This window comes from Aotus nancymaae, unplaced genomic scaffold (assembly GCF_030222135.1).
Source record: "Aotus nancymaae isolate 86718 unplaced genomic scaffold, 86718_ANA_hifiasm-v0.15.2.pri h1tg000016l, whole genome shotgun sequence".
Taxonomy (NCBI): Eukaryota; Metazoa; Chordata; class Mammalia; order Primates; family Aotidae; genus Aotus; species Aotus nancymaae.
Window position 1 is genome coordinate 65,635,289 of NW_026988428.1, and position 17,356 is coordinate 65,652,644.

The 17,356-nt window shown below is 56.4% G+C and overlaps 1 protein-coding gene across 2 annotated transcripts; it reads right to left on the minus strand.

Moving 5' to 3' along the window:
• Positions 1-268: 268 nt before the first annotated feature.
• Positions 269-16,844, minus strand: PTPN6 (protein tyrosine phosphatase non-receptor type 6). Of its 2 annotated transcripts, none has more exons than XM_012472777.2 (16): positions 16,699-16,844; positions 9,894-10,016; positions 9,466-9,660; positions 6,746-6,935; positions 6,522-6,638; positions 6,304-6,417; positions 6,046-6,142; positions 5,573-5,652; positions 5,229-5,378; positions 4,042-4,173; positions 3,746-3,900; positions 1,565-1,632; positions 1,322-1,473; positions 1,134-1,225; positions 634-765; positions 269-467 (listed from the first exon to the last, which is right to left on the minus strand). In XM_012472777.2, exons 1-15 carry the CDS (start codon positions 16,710-16,712, stop codon positions 651-653), a joined length of 1,794 nt encoding a protein of 597 aa, XP_012328200.1. In that variant the 5' UTR covers positions 16,713-16,844; the 3' UTR covers positions 269-467; positions 634-650. The 2 variants fall into 2 exon arrangements, with proteins under 2 accessions (XP_012328200.1, XP_012328201.1); XM_012472778.3 differs by lacking the exon at positions 16,699-16,844 and adding an exon at positions 10,105-11,071.
• Between the last annotated feature and the right edge of the window lie 512 nt (positions 16,845-17,356).

Sequence of the window (17,356 nt, forward strand, 5' to 3'; positions counted from 1 at the left end):
ACAGAAGTGCCTAGACTGATCTAACATGTGTAACCTCTCGGTGCCTGGGCACACGGCAAGTGTGTGATGAGTCACTGTGCCCGTCTTATCACCAGCCATCATCTTGTGCTTCTCACAACCGCCCTGTTATGATCGCCCTCCATTTTAAAGAAGGAGACTGGGGAGCTTCGCCCACAGTCCCCCTCCCACATGTGAGGCGGAGTCCAGACCCACGGCCGTCTGACGGGAGGCGGAGCCCACTCACTGGGCAAGCAAAGCGCTCAGTTAGTGGCGACACACAGTAATACCAGGCCTTTATTTACAAGAGGAGAAGGGCTGGCCCTGACTGGGGCCTGGCTGGGCTATATACAGGATCAGGAAGAGGTGTGAGGCATGCAGCCATTTAAATTACAATAGAATGGGGCGCTCCTAGGTTCAGGTTGTGGGTCTGTCCACTGTGGGAGGCTTCCGCAGGGTCTGGGGTGAGGCTGCCAAGAGAAGGAGTTAGGGAGTGAGAGGGTGGCTGGAACCTGGAGGGGGAACAAGGAGGTCTGGGGCAGCTGGGAAGGGCAGAGTGAGGCTGCAGCCACCCCATCCACCCGGGGAAGGCAGGGCAGGGAGGACAGCCAGGCAGAAGAGTTGCAGCGCGGCCACCTGAGCACGGCGCCCGCTCACTTCCTCTTGAGGGAACCCTTGCTCTTCTCCTTGTCTGCTGACCGCTGCTTCTTCACTTTCTCCTCCCGCTTGTTCTTACCATGCAGGTTTTCATAGACATCCTCCCTGTGTCTGCAGCAGGGTGCAGGGGGCAGGCACAGGCGGGGGGCACGGGTCAGGAGACAGCACGGGGGACCTGGCAGTGGCAGCCCCCTCTGGCTGCCGCATCTCACAGGTGGCCCAGCCACTGTCCCTGCACTAGACTCCAAGTTCTTTGAGGTCAGAGGCTACATCTCATACCCAAGTGCACTGCTGCTGCGTAGCACAGGCCCACACGTGGCGTGCACTCTGAAATGCTTATGAACAGAAGGGGTGAGAACCAGGCTTGAACTTGAAGCCAGCTCCCCCCAGCTGCAACACTTGTCCTCTCCAGAAATCGAGGATCGGGCTGGGCAGGACAAAGGGGTGGATGCCGGGAGGTGGCAGTCAGGGTCACTCACTTGGATGAGGTGCGGGAGGCCTTGGCATGGGCGTTCTTCATGGCTGGGGGGTAGGTGATGTTCCCGTACTCTGACTCCTGGCCCTTCTGCGACTGTGGGCAGAGGGATAGTAGGAGGGTGGTGGTCCCAGCAGGGCCAGGTGGTACCCATCTCCCACTGCAGCCCCCTAGGCCCTGCTCTGCACGCACCTGCAGGACCTCCAGCTTCTTCTTGGTGGTTTCAATAAACTGGGCGATGGCCACGTAGATGAACTTGTACTGCGCCTCCGTCTGCACCATGCCCGAGCGCTGTGCCCGCACCATCTGGATGGTCTTCTGGATGTCAATGTCACAGTCCAGGCCTGGGTGGGGACAGTCAAACCTCAGGCCCAGGCACAGGTAGACACCAAGGGGCTGCTCACCCCCGCCCCCGAGCCCCCAGATGCCCCTCACCCTTGGTGGAGATGTTCTCCATGAGCATGTCAATGACAATGATGGTACCTGTGCGGCCAATGCCTGCGCTGAGGAGAGACGGGGGTGCCATCAGAGGCCAGTCAAGCCCTTCCTGGGAAGGGTGGTGACCAGTGCTCAGCTCCACCCCCGGGCACTGCAGGAGCAGCCTGAGCCTCCAGTAACAGAAGGGAATGTGCCCAGCGTCACTGGGCAAGTGACAATGAAGATTTGCCCGACTCTGCATGGGCACGCCCCACTTCTGGCTCTGCGGTGCTGAAGGATGCCACCATCCTTCCCTCCTCCACTCCCTGCACTGAATCCCCGCTCCTGGTGAGCGGCTGCCCCCACCCCGAAAGACATGGGACTCCCAAATCCCACCACTGTCCTGCTGGCTCAGGCACCCTGAGCCCTCCCCACCTCTCCCTTCAAGAGTTAGGGAGCTCCAGCTGGGCGTGGTGGCTCACACCTGTAGTCCCAGCACTTTGGGAGGCCAAGGCAGATAGATCAAGAGGTCAGGAGTTCAAGACCAGCCTGACCAACATGGTGAAACCCCATCTCTACTGAAAATACAAAAATTAGCTGGGCGTGGTGATGTGCACCCCTGTAATCCCAGCTACTCAGGAGGCTGAGGCAGGAGAATCACTTGAACCTGGGAGGCAGAGGTTGCAGTGAACTGAGATCATGCCACTGCACTCCAGTCTGGGCAACAAGAGCAAGACTCTGTCTCAAAAAAAAAAAAGTTATGGAGCTTCTCTCTGCAGGGGTTTACTTCCCTTTTTCTCCAAACCCTGACAGCTAGGAAAGGACAGCCCAGAGACAGGGTGCAGGGGCGCCGGGTCGGGGACTCCGGGGAGCAGTGCAGTAGGAAGTTTCTCTCCTTCCCATGCTGGGCAAGCAGACCCCAGGGAGACCCCAGGCCCAACATCAGCTGGGCCCATCAGGCTGGTGCCCTGAGTCGCATTGTCTAATTTCAAACCCAGATTGTCAAAAATAACCCCCCTTCACCCACTTCCTTCCTGTAACGTCTAAATAAAGGCCATGGGGCTTTCAAGAAGTGTGCGAATGTACACGCGGCGGGTGAGCAGGAGGGTAGCTCTCAGGGATAGACCTGTCCCTGAGAGAGCAGAGGACTGAGCTGCGGCCCCGAGACAGCCCATCAGGGGCAGCTTTAGATTCAGCCAACTGGCCCTGTCTCATGGACAAACAGCTGCTGGGGGGACGAGGAGGAAGCCAGAGGCCATCAAAGGCCTGGGGTCCACAGAGGGAGTGAGAAGGGACCGGGCAAGGCAGGTTCCTGTTTCCCTCATTCTCTGTCTGGCATGAGTACTAAACCAGTAACAGTGCCAGTGTTTGAGGGCTGATGGAATTCCGGCCACAGCAATAGGGTCTCACGACAACCCTGAGATCCTGGTTTTACAGATGAGGAAGCTGAGGGTCAGAAAATTTAAGCAATTTGTCCGAGATCACACAGCTGGTGAGCAGAGGGGCCCTGCACCCACTGCCTCTCTTCCATTTAGGCCAGGCCGGCATGGTAGGCTCATCGGTGGGACCCCTGCTCCTTGCAGCTCCACCTCTGCACCTTACAGGGGTCTTCTGATCACAAACATGAGGGTAGATAGAGGAGCTATGTGTACCCCCCAGAAAGGCATCGCCCATCCCCATACAGCCCTGGGGGCCAGGATAGGGAACTGCCAGGGAAAGGGGGAGAGAGGGCGGAGTCAGGAAGAAGCCTAAACCCTGGGGCTACTGATGGAAAAAGAGGAGGAATGGGGAGCACAGGCCCAATGGATATTCCTGGGAGGAGAGAAGAAATCAGCAGAGTGGGACCTCGAGAGACAGCAGGGCAGCCAGGACCCAGGCCTAGCCCGACCTCACCCTGACTAACTGGGGCCTGGCCAGCAACTGGGTCCCGGGTTCCTCCTCTGTATTTGGGTTGGGCGAGATGGTACATCTGGGGAAGGCTCTGAGGAAGACACCCACAGGCAGAGGGCCAAAGTGGGGCTGGTTCCAGCCACGTTCCACCCTGGGGTCTGGAGCCACAAGGGGACCCACAAGAAGCCGGGGGTGAGCGGAAGGCAATAAACGTGTGCGCTAACGTGTATGTCGCTCATAACAGTTCATGGCACTTAGCGGTATTTACTCCTCGGCGGTCCCTGCTACCATCAGGATTCTCATTCTCACCTGCAGTGCACGATGATAGGGCCTGCGTGAGGCAGACTTTCCTGCCGCTGGTTGATCTGGTCCAGGAAGCTGAGGACGCCCCCGGGCTCACTGGGGACGCCATGGTCAGGCCAGCTCAGGTACTGGTAGTGCCAGATCTCCCGAACCAGGTCCCCCTGAGCCAAGGACATAGGGTCAATGCCCCCTGCTCCCTCGGAACACCCCACCTGCCTCACCCCACCCAACCACCCAACCAGATAGGAGGACAAGTCCAGCGAGGGACTCCCGGAGCAGGGCAGGGAGTGGGGGCTGCTCACATTGTCCAGTGGGGAGACCTGTAAGCTGCGGAGTTTGTATTCGGGCGTGTCGTGCTCCCCGCAGTTGGTCACAGAGTATGGCCCATAAACGCGCTGAGTGCCCACCTCGGGCCAGTATGGGACACATTTGTTCTGGAAAGAGAGCGTCGGGTGGGGATGAGGCACAGAGCAGGACACCGTGGCCCATCCCAGGCCCTGCTCTAGTGCCTGGCACCGGCCCAAACGTTTGTTAGATGAACAGATGAGCTGGCTGAGAGGCAGGAGACCTGGGCTCTCCTCTCGGAGCAGCCACCAACAGGTGGTGAGGCCTGGCCAACACTTTACCGGGACATCCATCTGACATTCAACAAACGTTACCAGGGCAGGCGTGGTTCCTGAAGCTGTGCAAACCAGGCTGCAGTCTCAGACACAAATAAGGCCCCGTCTGTGCCCTGTGCCTCGAGTAGCTCAGAGACAGGTGACCGGGGGAGACATGCACTGAGGAGCGTGGCTGAGAAAGAGGCTAATTCTCCCTCTCGGCCATGAAGGAAATGAGACATGGATTCACAGAGGGGGCAGGTAGCACTTGGGCTGTGTCTTCAAAACAAGGCATCTGCCAGGCAGAGATAGTGTGGAAAGAGTCATTTCCTAGCAGAAAAGGAGCTTGTGCAGAGAAAGGCTGGGAACCTGAAAGAGCCGGGGCTGCTGGGGGCGGTGAGCCTTAAAGGGAATCGTGGGGGTCAGAGGGAAGCCACCAGGCCTTCAGTGCCAGGCCTTACAGTGCGACTTTATCCCAAAGGTGACCAGGAGCCATGGAAGGGATTTCAGAGAGGAAGGAACTTAAGTCAGTTTGTGTCACCGATGGGATCACTTCAACGGCAGCACAGAGGGTGCTGTGCAGGGGGTCCCTCAGGGTAAGGGGCAGGGAGGACAGGAGGGGCCTGGATGCAGACAGGTGGGGAAGGGGCAGGAGGAAGGAGGACAGCCTAAAACCTGGGTCTGGAGCTCAGGGGAACCCAGGGATGGATGCAGGCATCCGGGGGTCGCATTGTGCAGTCAAGACTTTGTCACTATGCCTCAGTTTCCCAACAAGGGCCAGACCCTCACCCCCGAGATCCCTTTTCGCCTTGGCATCTGACGGTTCTTTGACTTAATGGTGTGACCACACGCACTGGGGAGGGATGTGGGGGCGGGGCGGGGTGCCCTACCCGGCCTTTCTCCACCTCTCGGGTGGTCATGACGATGACACGGGTGTTCTCCTGCCATGCCATCTGCCAGAAGTCGTTGACCGTGGCCTCCAGACAGCCCTGGCTGGCGATATAGGTCTTAGTGTTCTCATCAGGGCCTAGCAGCTGGTTCTGGATGCAAGCGTGGAGAGATGCACCTCAAGACAGTGAGCTCCTTGGCCCCGCATGGGCCCTGAATCCCTGCTACCTCCATCCATGCAGGAAGCCAGTTCCAGCTTTGCCCAGGTGTCTCTGCATCTGGGGTCCTCACCAGCAGGGAATTCCCAGAGCCTGGCCTCTCTTCCCATGGGACCCACACCACTGACCTTGATGTAGTTTGCATTGATGTAGTCAGACCCAGGGATGCTGCTGTCACGTCCCTGCAGGATCACTCGGCTGTGGTCAACTGGGAGTGGGTGGAGAGGAGGCGAGATGGCCTGGGTCAGCCAGGGACTCCCCACGCCTGGGTCAGACCACCCTCCTGAGCTAACAGGCTGTTCTGGTCTCAGAAGCTTGTTGGGGAGGCTTGTGGGGGACTGCGGGCAGCAGGGCTGGGGAATCATCTGTATGGAGGGAGGGAGGGGGTTCGAGAGAAGGAGGTTGGGAGCAGGGGAACCTGCCTGCTGGTGGTGGGAGGCCCCTCTGGGAGGAGTACAGGCCTTATGGAGAAGGGGGAGGCTCTGTTGGGGGGTGTGGGGAGGGGGCCCCCCTGGAGTGGAGGGTGGAGACCCGTGAGATGAGGGGAGGTGGCTGGGGCACGGGCGGTCTCCTGGGTGAAGGGGGCGGCCTGGGTGCTCACAGGGGAGAATGTTCTTGTAGCGGTTCTTGCCCTTGTTCTCTGGCCGCTGCCCTTCCAGGCGCTGGTGCAAGTTCTTCACCTCCTGCTTCTGCAGACTCTGAAATGTGGGCGGGGAAATGAGCATCAGCTCCATCAGGGGAGCTCACGTGGGGTGGGTCAGGAGCAGAGGTGAGCAAGGAGGGGAAAGTATCTGCTTGGGGCCCCATGCCGCCTGCCACGGCCTCAACTGCCCCAGTCCTGCGGGTCCCCACCGAGCACCTCAAACTCCTCCCAGAAGCCAGCCTTGGCTGTGTCCTCGGACTCCTGCTTCTTGTTCAGTTCCAAGACTCGGTTCTCAATGTCGGCCGCATTCACCCTCGTGGCGTAGTACGGCTGGGGTTGGGGACGGGGAGAAGTCAGCAACTCAGAGATCCCAGAAGCTCACGTCTAGGGGGTGGCTCAGGGGAAGAGAGAAGGCAGCTGGGCCCACCCCTCACCTGACGCAGGTAGACGAAGGCACCTGAGGCCTCCTCAATCCCCGTCTTCTTGAAATGCTCCACCAGGTCCGTGAGGCTATCAAAGGTCTCTGAACCGCCCACCGTGTAGCGTCCACCCTGGGGGGTGCCAAATAAGGCCACTCACAGGGCCCGAGTCTCCCTCACTGGGCCCCAGCCTTGAATTCAAGCCCAGGGAGATACTCCCCACCACCTGGCCGCCTTACCTCACACATGACCTTGATGTGGGTGACCCTGAGCGGGGAGCCTGGGCCAGCCTTGGGCTGGTCACTGAGCACGGACAGCACAAAGTCCCCAGGCTGGCTGAGGCTCTCACGCACAAGAAACGTCCAAGGCTCGCCCTTGGCCTGAAGCAGTGTCTCTGCCTGCCCTCCAGACATGTGGCCATGGTACCACCTAGAGAAGGCAGCGTCAGGGCAGGTGAGACCCGGGCCACAGGGGAAGGTGCTGAGCAGAGACATTCACAGAGGGGGCAGGAAATCCGGCACCTACTGGGTGCCAGGCACTGCCCTCGATGCTTCCAAATCCACCACCATATTTAGGTCCATTACTCTCTCCCAAACAAGCTGAGAGGTGGGTGTGATATTATCCCCATTTTATAGAGGAGGAAACTCATGCTGAGCTGTTGCGCACTGGCCTAGGGCCCTTGACTGACTCCAGAGCTCTGTTCACAGCTCCCTGCAGCCTTGACCTCCCAGGCTTAAGCTGTCCTAGCCTCCAGAGTTCTAACCAGGCTTTGAAGCCAGAGTCCACCTCTGAAAGGCAGAAAGCCTGTCAATATTCAAAATATTTAAAGGAGAGAAACTAAGGAAGAGTCTCTGTGATGCATAGGGCTGTGCCAGGCAGAGACCTGAGACAAAGAAACGCAGATCGAGGCCACATCACAGGCGGGAGACGGACAGAGAGACACAAGTCACAGGGAAGGCGGATGGGGTGCGCTCCCCCAGGGAGGCAGGGAAGACAACCCCATTGGGGAAAAAGTGATGTGGGGGCTCTGGGGGTGCCCTGGATGATGTCACTGAAGGGGAGCCCAGGGTTCAAAGGGGTTCAAAGGGATTCAAAGGGGCTGTCGGGGCAGAAAGCAGAACTAAGCCCTTTCCCCGAAGCACACCCCTTTCCCAGGAGGAAACTGTAGCCCCACAATGCCCAGCCCCACAGGAAACCACGTGATGGAAAAAACACAAAACTCCTTCTGGGGAGAGAGTGAGAAGTGAGGTTGTGAGGTTTCCTTGGCCCAGGGGCCAGGGGAGGGGGGGCAAATTTTCCAACCGCAGGGATGGGGGGAAGAAGGGGAGGACCAGTCTGTCCTGACCCATCTCACCCCTGCCCAGAGGTGACTCCAGCCAACAGACCCCCCCCCAGAACCTCCAGACCTTACTGGGCTGCTTCAGCCCACCACTTGGGGACAGGCTAGGACCCCAGGCAGCGGGGAGGGGGCTGAGCCCCTTCCCTTAGGCCCCAGGATGAGGAAGTCTCCATGCAAATGTCTGGCTGACCACAGGAAGCACAGAGCCACCGAGGGACAGATGCAAATTCCCGCAGAGAAGGAGGCGCCGCAGACAAGGCAGGGGACAAGGCAGAGCTTGGGAGAAAGAGCCTCTCACACTCCCAGGCTCAGGGGTGACACTGGCTCCTGGGATGGGTTACCCAAAAGGGCCTCCAGTGTGGCTTCCCTGGTCTTAACCTCTCAACCTCCCGCCCCAGCACTGCCCTCCCTTCCTTGTCTCTCTTCTCTCTTCTCTTTGAACCCGGGTCTCAGCCTCCTCTGCAGGGGCCTCCTGGGGCCCTGCTCCTCTCTTCCCCTCTAGGCACTGGTCAGCCCATCCTCTTCCTCCTGGCTTGAGGCAAGGAGAAAGGACATGAGCTTCAGAGGCCCCCTGAGTGTTGCGGTGGGGAAGATGAAGGGCAGGGGGCAGACACGGAGCCAGCCACGTGAGGCTCATGGAGAGGAGGAAGGCCATGAAGGAAGCTGACCAGGGAAAGGAGGTCTCCCAGGCGGGCCACAGGGCAATTCCGCAACCTCATTCAGCTCTAAGTTTTAGTCAGTGACTTCACCAAAAATACTGATGGCAGTTTGGAGGCCCGAATCCCAGAAAGGCTGCAAGCTGGCGGAAGCAAGGTTCCCAATCACTTCAACAACCCATCCTCGAGTGCAGGGCAAGGGCAGGTGGGCTCGGCCCCAGGGGTCCATATGCAAACCCCCTTGTGTTATTCCACTGCCCTTTACTCTAAGAGGATCTGGCGTTGAAAGGAGCCAGGGTGTCCTAAGGAGATTTCAGAGTCCCCTGGCCCCCGCCCATGCCTTTGGGAGCCCGCAGGGGCAGTGACCAGCCCAGCTCTGGGGACCACACCTTTGAGCAGAGGGGACAGGAAGGAAATGCCTGGAGTGTTGGAGTGTTTGTGCTCAGGACAGTGCGAGCCCCTTTCCACATGTGAACGCTCCACGGCCGCTGGGTGGCTGAGATAAGGCGTTAAGTGTCCTGGCAAGCGTTCATCCCCATCCTCATCCCTAGTGTCAACTCCTAACGCGTGCTGGCCACGGGTGAGGGGAGGATGGAGGAGGGCACTCTCACTTCCACAGGAGGAAGAACTTTCTAACAACAGAGCTGGCCTGCATGACATGCCAGCCACCAGCGGTAGCCTCCCTGTCTCTAGTGGGACCTGGGTTACAGTGGCCAGGGCCCCTGGAGTAGGGCAAGGCAGGTTTCTCTGGCTTCCTCAGGGTTAGGTGGAAAGGGTGGTAGGTTAAGCTCTGAGACACCAGGCTGCAGGAGGAAGGACGCTGAGAGCCCCAGCTGGTGTGGGGAGGGGAGGGGAGGGGAGGGAGGGCAGGCGGTGCTGGGTGCCAGGCTCCCTGCCTCCCGGGCCATTGGGGGTGGGAGCCGGCTTGCCCCAGCTTGGGAGAGGCAGGGTGCGGAGCCCTCACCTCTCACTAGTGGGGTCGGAGCAGTTCAGCGGGTACTTGAGGTGGATGATGGTGCCGTCGCGATCCTGCAGGACGCCCTGCTGCTGAGTGTAGTACTCCACCAGCTCCGTCAGCGTGGCGAACTTCTCCCCTCCATACAGGTCGTAGAAATCCCCTGAGTTCTGGATCCGAATATGGGTCACCTGATCCCCCACCCTGCAGGGCACCAGGCGGTGAGGCCAGTAGGTGCAGGAGTAGAGGCAGGAGGGCAGGGACCGGCGGAGGTCCTGGGTAGGGGCACACATGGGCATGGGTGGGCACAGACAGGGACGGGGAGCACGGGGGGCGTGGGGGCTGGGGAGTTGGCACTGCCGTGGGGAACCAGGAATGTGTGGTTCAGGGCCTGGACGGCACAAGAGAACGGCCAAACGCTGGGGAGGGTCACCTACCTGACAGAGAGCGAGAAGTCACCCTGGTTCTTGCGACTGGGCCGAGCCAGGAAGCTGCCATGGACACCTCGGCCCTTGAGCAGGGTCTCTGCATCCAGCCCACTGAGGTCTCGGTGAAACCACCTGAGTGGCCCAGGCAGGGCAGTGAGGAAGGGTCCCGTGGGCACTGGGCGCCCTTGCCTCCTGCCTACTGAGGGTGGCAGGCCCTTACCTCACCATCCTGGGGGCTTCCGGAGAGGGAGGGGGCGCAGGGAATGAGGCGACGCAGCTAGTCTGAGCAGGCAGAGAACTTGTGGACTAAGCCTCAAATGTGGCTCCCAGTGCCAAGCTGCCTCACCAGCCCCGGTGGTCCCAGTTCTGGAGCTGCCACTCCACTGGCCTAGGGCAGCCGGCAGGGCGGGGACAGGAAGAGGCGCGGCCGACCCCTTGGGGGAACTCACTTGTACTTCTCGTTTTAGAGTAGAGCAAGGGAAGAGAAGCGGAGTATGGTGGCACTGGGGGTGGGGACGGGGCCCACTTCCCACATGTCTGCAATCAAAGGCTCAGGAGCATGGCCCTGCACGTATGTGACACCACAGGCAGTAAGGACACATATGTGCCTTGCACACTAAAGGCCCAGATCATACTTCACGCATGTGAACCTACACGGTCACATGGCACCTCTTCCTCCTCCACCTGCTGCTTTTACACAGTCCTCCCTGGCCCACACTAATAACAATGACGGCAGTGACAGCTGTCATCGAGTGAGTCCTGCTGGATGCCGGGCGCTGTGCTATAATGGCGTTCACATGGCTTGTCTCATTAGTTCCTCACCAAAGCCCTACGAAACAGGGGCTCTCTTTATCCTCATTTGACAGACAAGGAACCTGAGGCCCAGGGAGTTCAAGGCATTGCCTGAGTCCATCAGTGAGTCAGCTGCAGTGCCAGGATTCAAACCCAGACAGTCCGGTTCCAAAGCCAATGCTCTTAACTCCTATACACCAGTCCTCAGGGCTTCAAAGAACAGAGATTAAGAGTCTCCTTGTCCAAAGGGGCTGCCATGAGAGCGGGAGATTAATAGTTAAGACCTTGTAAATGCTTGCAAGAGAGAAGGGTGCCCTCCTCTAAGCAACATACGCGGTTTGTCCATGCCACTGTGGCAGAGGCATGGGCAAAATGACCCTGAGCAGCCCTGTCAAACTTGGGTCCTTTCTAATTCTTGTCCCTAGGCCTCTGCCCTGCCCCGGGACTCTGACCAGGGGGCCTGTCTCCTGGGGGCTGGGGACTGGGGGCTGGGGGCCAAAGTCCTCGCCGTGGCTGATTTTCTCAGGGCTGGCTGACCTGAGAGGCCCTAAACACTAAGACATATGATGCTCCCTGCCTGTAATTCCAAATAAAACTAACTTTCTTTCTTTCTTTCTCTCTCTCTCTCTTTCTTTCTTTTTTTTTTTTTTGAGACGGAGTTTCGCTCTTGTTACCCAGGCTGGAGTGCAATGGCGCGATCTCGGCTCACCACAACCTCCGCCTCCCGGGTTCAAGCAATTCTCCTGCCTCAGCCTCCTGAGTAGCTGGGATTACAGGCACGCGTCACCATGCCCAGCTAATTTTTTGTATTTTTAGTAGAGACGGGGTTTCACCATGTTGGCCAGGATGGTCTCAAACTCCTGACCTCGTGATCTGACTGCCTCGGCCTCCCAAAGTGCTGGGATTACAGGCATGAGCCACCACGCCTGGCCATCTTTTTCAATGTTATATGATGGGTATGCATTACCTTTATAAAGACAAATATGCTAACTGGGAGCAATTTTTGGGGAAATTTTAGGGTGCAGGGAAGGCTCTTTGTCCTGGATGCTTTTTGCATGGGTGTGTATAAACATGAAGTCAGTCAGGTTCTGTGCTTAATATTTATGAATATTATGCATGTTATGCTTCAGTTAAAAGAAGAAAAAATAGCCGGGCACGGTGGCTCACACCTGTAATCCCAGCACTTTGGGAGCCTGAAGCGGGCGGATCACGTGAGGTCAGGAGTTCGAGACCAGCCTGGCCAACATGTTGAAACCCCGTCTCTACTAAAAATACAAAAATTAGCAGGGCATGGTAGTGGGCATCTGTTATCCCAGCTACTAGAGAGGCTGAGGCAGGAGAACCGCTTGTACCCAGGAGGTGGAGGTTGCAGTGAGCCGAGATCGTGCCACTGCACTCCAGCCTGGGCAACAGAGTAAGACTGTCTAAAAAAATAAATAAACAAAATTTTAAGCCCAAAAAAAGTCTAATTTTCCCATAACTACTTCATCATTTTTAGAAACATAAAATATCCAAATGTTTCCCCAATAAGAGGCTTTTCCACTTTTTCTTTTTGTTGTTGTTGTTCTGTTAGTTTCTGGTTTTCTTCTCTCACTGGTGCCCTGGAGAATCTGCCTGGTGGGTTTATTACATGATCCAGCTTTGACTACCCCTTCAGCTTGGACACCACTCTGGAGACCTGGAACTCCATTGAACCCCCACCCCATGTCAAGGAGCAGGAAGAGCACATGCAAAGCTGTCTGCAGAGTGGGGCGCCCGCTGGCGCTCTCACTCATCTCTGAGTGTTCAGAGTCCAGCGTGATTCCCGGCACTGAGCAGTGTCCAGCAAACAAACTCGTCAGTCCACAGGCACCTACATGGCCACAGTACAGCTTCCTGGTCCTACACACACAGCCTGTTTGTCATACACAGGCCAGGGTGCACACACACAGGCATACCACTTATGCACACATAGTCACACCACAAGCACTTCATCCAGGTCCACCTACACACATACCTGGTCTGGTGCACATCACCACGCATGGACACACAATTTTAAACACACATGAAGTTTCAGGTCCATGCTCAGCACCAAATGCCCACTGCACCCTGGCCCCAAGACATTCTCCTTCCAGGGCTTAAACCCACTCAGTGGGAAGGAACTAACTAAGCACCCAGAAGAAACTAACTAGGCTAGCCGGGCTCAGTGGCTCACGCCTGTAATCGCAGCATGTCGGGAGGCCAAGGCAGGCGGATCATAGGGTCAGGAGTTCAAAACCTGCCTGGCCAGCATGGTGAAACTCTGTCTCTACTAAAAATACAAAAAATTAGCCAAGCATGGTGGCACAGGCCTGTAGTCCCAGCTACTCGGGAGGCTGAGGCAGGAGAACCCTGGAGGCAGAGGTTGCAGTGAGCCGAGATCGTGCCATTGCACTCCAGTCTTGACAACAAGAGTGAAATTCCATTTCAAAAAAAAAAACCAAAAAACAAAATTAGCCAGGCATGGTGGAGGGTGCCTGTAATCCCAGCTACTCAGGGGGCAGAGGCGGGAGACGTTGCAGTGAGCTGAGATTGCACTGCTGCACTCCAGCCTGGGCAACAGAGAAAGACTTCTCAAAATACAATAATAACAATAAATTAATTAAATTTTTTTTTAAAAATTAAGAATTGTAGAGATCAGGCTGGACACGGTGGCTCACGCCTATAATCCCAGCACTTTGGGAAGCCAAGGGGGCAGGATCACCTGAAGTCAGGAGTTCAAGACCAGCCTGGCTAACATAGTGAAACCCCATCTGTAAAAAAAAAAAAAAAAGAATCATAAAGATCAAGATCAATGGTGATACAAGAAGATATGAGGTCTGGAAGAGCAAACCAGGCAAAATAATCTGTAGAAAGTTTTTGAACTTCTCTGAGCCTCGGTATCCCCGCCTGACAAATGAGCTTAACGGTATTTCCCAAATACCCATTCACATGAAAACCTTGTAAGTGACACGGTTTCAGTGCCGCCAGCTTTTACACTATACTATTAATCCTCAGGCCAACCCTACTTAGTAGGTGTTATTTACCCAATTTTAGAAACAGAAACTAAGACTCAGAGATGTTAAGTAACTGGCCAAGGTCACAAGCTAGTGAGTGGGAAGGCGGGTAAAACAAGGCTGTGAGACGCCAAAGCCTGGTGCCCTTTCCACCACCAACCACACCGCTGCAGATGGCATCAGGGGGCAGATGGGATGGGCACTGCCACAGCCCATGATGGAAGGTGGAGGGAGAAGTGCTCCTCCAGAGGCAGCATGTGTCAAGGCAAAGAGGTGGCACGCACAGAGTTCATGTGCACAGTGCCTGGCTGTGAGCAGAGCTGTGTGGCTGGAGCAAATTGCTCTGAGAGGTTGGGACCCTGCTGCAGAGGGTCATCCAAGGCCAGGCTGAGAAACCAAGGATGGAATCTGCACAAGGGGAGGCCTAGCCAAGCTACCTGGGAGGAAAATGGCCGTGGAAGGGATTCAGGACCAGAAGACTCAGTAGGAACCCCGTCGGTGGGGCAGACAGTGACAAGATGCGCACTGGGGCAGGAGCAGAGGTGAGCGTGAGAAGCAAGAATCAGTAGGGCTGGGGAGCCACACACCCACAAACTCGCCAGTACTCTGTAAGCAGGCCGTCACTTTTTCTTTCTTTCTTTCTTTTCTTTTTTTTAATTTTGAGACAGAGTTCGCTCTGTCACCAGGCTGGAGTGCAGTCACACAATCTTGGCTCACCAAAACCTCTGCCTCCCTGGTTCAAGCAATTCTCCTGCCTCAGCCTCCCAAGTAGCTGGGACTACAGGCACATGCCACCACACCCAGCTAATTTTTGTATTTTTAGTTTCGCCATGTTGGCCAGGATGGTCTCGATCTCTTCACCTTGTGATCTGCCTGCCTTGGCCTCCCAAAGTACTGGGATGGCGTGAGCCACTGCACCTGGCCCCTCCCTGCCTCCCTTCCTTCCTTCCCTCCTTCCTTCCTTCTTTTCTTTTCTTTCTTCTTTCTTTTTCTTTCTTTCTTCCTTTCTCTCTCTTTCTTCTTCCTTTCTCTCCTTTCTCTCTCTCTCTCTTTTTTTGAGACAGAATCTTGCTCTGTCATCCAGGCTGGAGTGCAGTGTCACAATCACAGGTCACTTCAGCCTTGACCTCCTGGGCTCTGGTGATCCTCCTGCCTCACCCTCCCAAGGAGCTGAGACCACAGGTGTGTGCCACCATACCCAGCTATTTATTATTAGTAGTAACAGTAGTAATGAGGTCTCCCTGTGTTTCCCAGAGTGCTCTTAAACTCCTGAGCTCAAGTGATCCTCCCACCTCCCAAATTGCTGGGACTACAGGCTTGGGCCATCATACCCAATATATATATATACATATTTTTTTTCAAGACGGGGTTTCACCATGTTGGTCAGGCTGGTCTTGAACTCCTGACCTCAGGTGACCCGCCCACCTTGGCCTCCAAAGTGCTTGGATTACAGGCGTGAGCCACCACGCCCAGCCGAATATATATATTTTTAAATAGAGACGGCATCTCTATATCTCTTGCCCAGGCTGGTTTCAAACCCCTGAGCTCAAGCGATCCTCCCACCTCAGCCTCCCAAATTGCTGGGATCACATGTGTGTGCTACCTCGGCTGGCCAGGTTTTCACTTTCACCATCCCAGGTCCAACAAAGTCTAACCTGCCCTGGCCCTACGTCCGCTCCTCTAGGGTCCTCTGTCACCGCATCACGGGCACACTGTCCTCCTCTAGGGTCCTCTGTCACCGCATCACAGGCACACTGTCCTTTTTTCGTTTGTTCCTACATTAGAGCTTTGTGCGCTCCATCTCCTCTGCCCAGGGACGCTTGACTCTTGATCACCATATCACTCTTTTCTTTTCTTTCTTCCTTCTCTCTCTCTTTCCTTCCTTCCTTTCTCCCTCCCTCTCTCTCTTTCTTTCTTTCTCCACCATGCCTAATTCCTCTTCCTCCTCATCCAGGTCTCAGCTCAAATGTCACCTCCTCAGGAAGCCCTCCCTGATCCCTCCAGCTAGTAATGTCACCTGCACACCCAGTCACTTGTTAGCACATGAAGCTGGTTCATTTTCTTCTTTTTTTTTTTCTTTGAGACAAGGTCTCACTCTGTTGCCCAGGCTGGTGTGCAGTGGTACAATCATCACTCCCTGCGGCCTTGACCTCCTGGGCTCAAGCAAGCCTCTCACCTCAGCCTCTCCATAGCTGAAACCACAGATGTGTCCCACCACACCCAGCTTATTTTTTGTAGAGACAGGGTCTCACTATATTGGACAGGCTTGTCTCAAATTCCTGGGCTCAAACAATCCTCTCGCTTCAGCCTCCCAAAGTGCTGGGATCACAGGTGTGGACCACCACGCCCAGCCGAGGCTGTTTCATTTTCTGCATAACACTTCTGAGAATCTGCAATGATCCAATTTATTGGGTTATTTCTTCGGTCTATAACCTCCCACTGGAACATAAGCTCCGTGAAAGCAGAGACCATGTCTGTCCTGTTCGCTCCAGTATCATCAGCATCTTAAACAGCACCCTGTGCACAATAGATGCTCAGCACGTATCTGTGGAACGAATGATGCAAGGGAAAGGGAAGTGAAAGGAAACGGAAAGATGGGACCAAAGTCAGATGTTGGGAAGAGCAGGGAAGTTGGCTGGGCAAGGGAGGCCTTCGCGGGTGGCCTCTGACTGCTGCTATGTTTGAGGTGATGTGAGCTACCCAAGGGGACAGGTCCCAAGCAGGAGGCAGAAGCAGGAGCCCAGAGGCTGGAGGTAGAAATGCAATGGAGAGAACAGATACACACTTGTCAGGGGAAAATGTTAAAGAGGGGGCAGAGGGGCATGAATGAGCCCGGGGGTCCTCACACCTTGCAGGAAGGGAAGGTTCATAGGGACAGGAAGCAGGCACAGGGCAGGGCAGCGGCAGATCGCACTCAGGCTCACACACATGTTGCAGTGAGCATGAACAAGGCCTCCCTTACTCCAAAACTAACAGGAGACTGGGACCCAGGTGGTGCACGGACTTACCCACGGGACAGCATCTCTCTGGAGGGATGAAGTCACGGCAGAGGGCCTCAGGGGGCGGGGCTGAGCCAGTGGCACAGCTGTGCACCGTGGCCCAAGCCAGGTGAGGAAGAACCGCTCAGAAATCAACCACTTCCTCCTCAATCCAGCCTGCCAGGCCAATGGCACTGCAGGGACAAACCCTGGACTAATAGTCTCCAGGAAAAGGACAGGTGGGGCGGGGCTGGCCTGAGACCGCCCACAGCAGCCAGCTTCCCTGCAGCCCCAGTGCGGGAGTCCAGCAGGCCCTCCCACCGGTCCAGGGCTGCCTTCCCTCGGGAGAGGAGGAGCCACCTGGAGCTCCACCTGGAGCTCAAGCTGACAGAGCGGCAGGAGGTTGGGTAGGGGCAAAGACCAGGAAGTAACCCTGGCTGAGGGAAGAGCAACCAACGGGGGAAATCTCTCAGTAGGCGCAAACCAAAGGGCCTAAGGAAAAGCCCTAACAGCCCAATTCCTCAGAGGAGGTGCGCCCTGCGCAGGCCCACCCACCCAGGGCGCCGAGGGGCCCAGTCCAACCTCACCCTGTCCTGGGGAAAGGGGAGGAGCCTCAGCCCTCACTGGAGCAGGGTTAGGCCCAGCCAGGAGTATAAAAAAGAGCTGTTTGAGGCATGTGGCCTGGAAA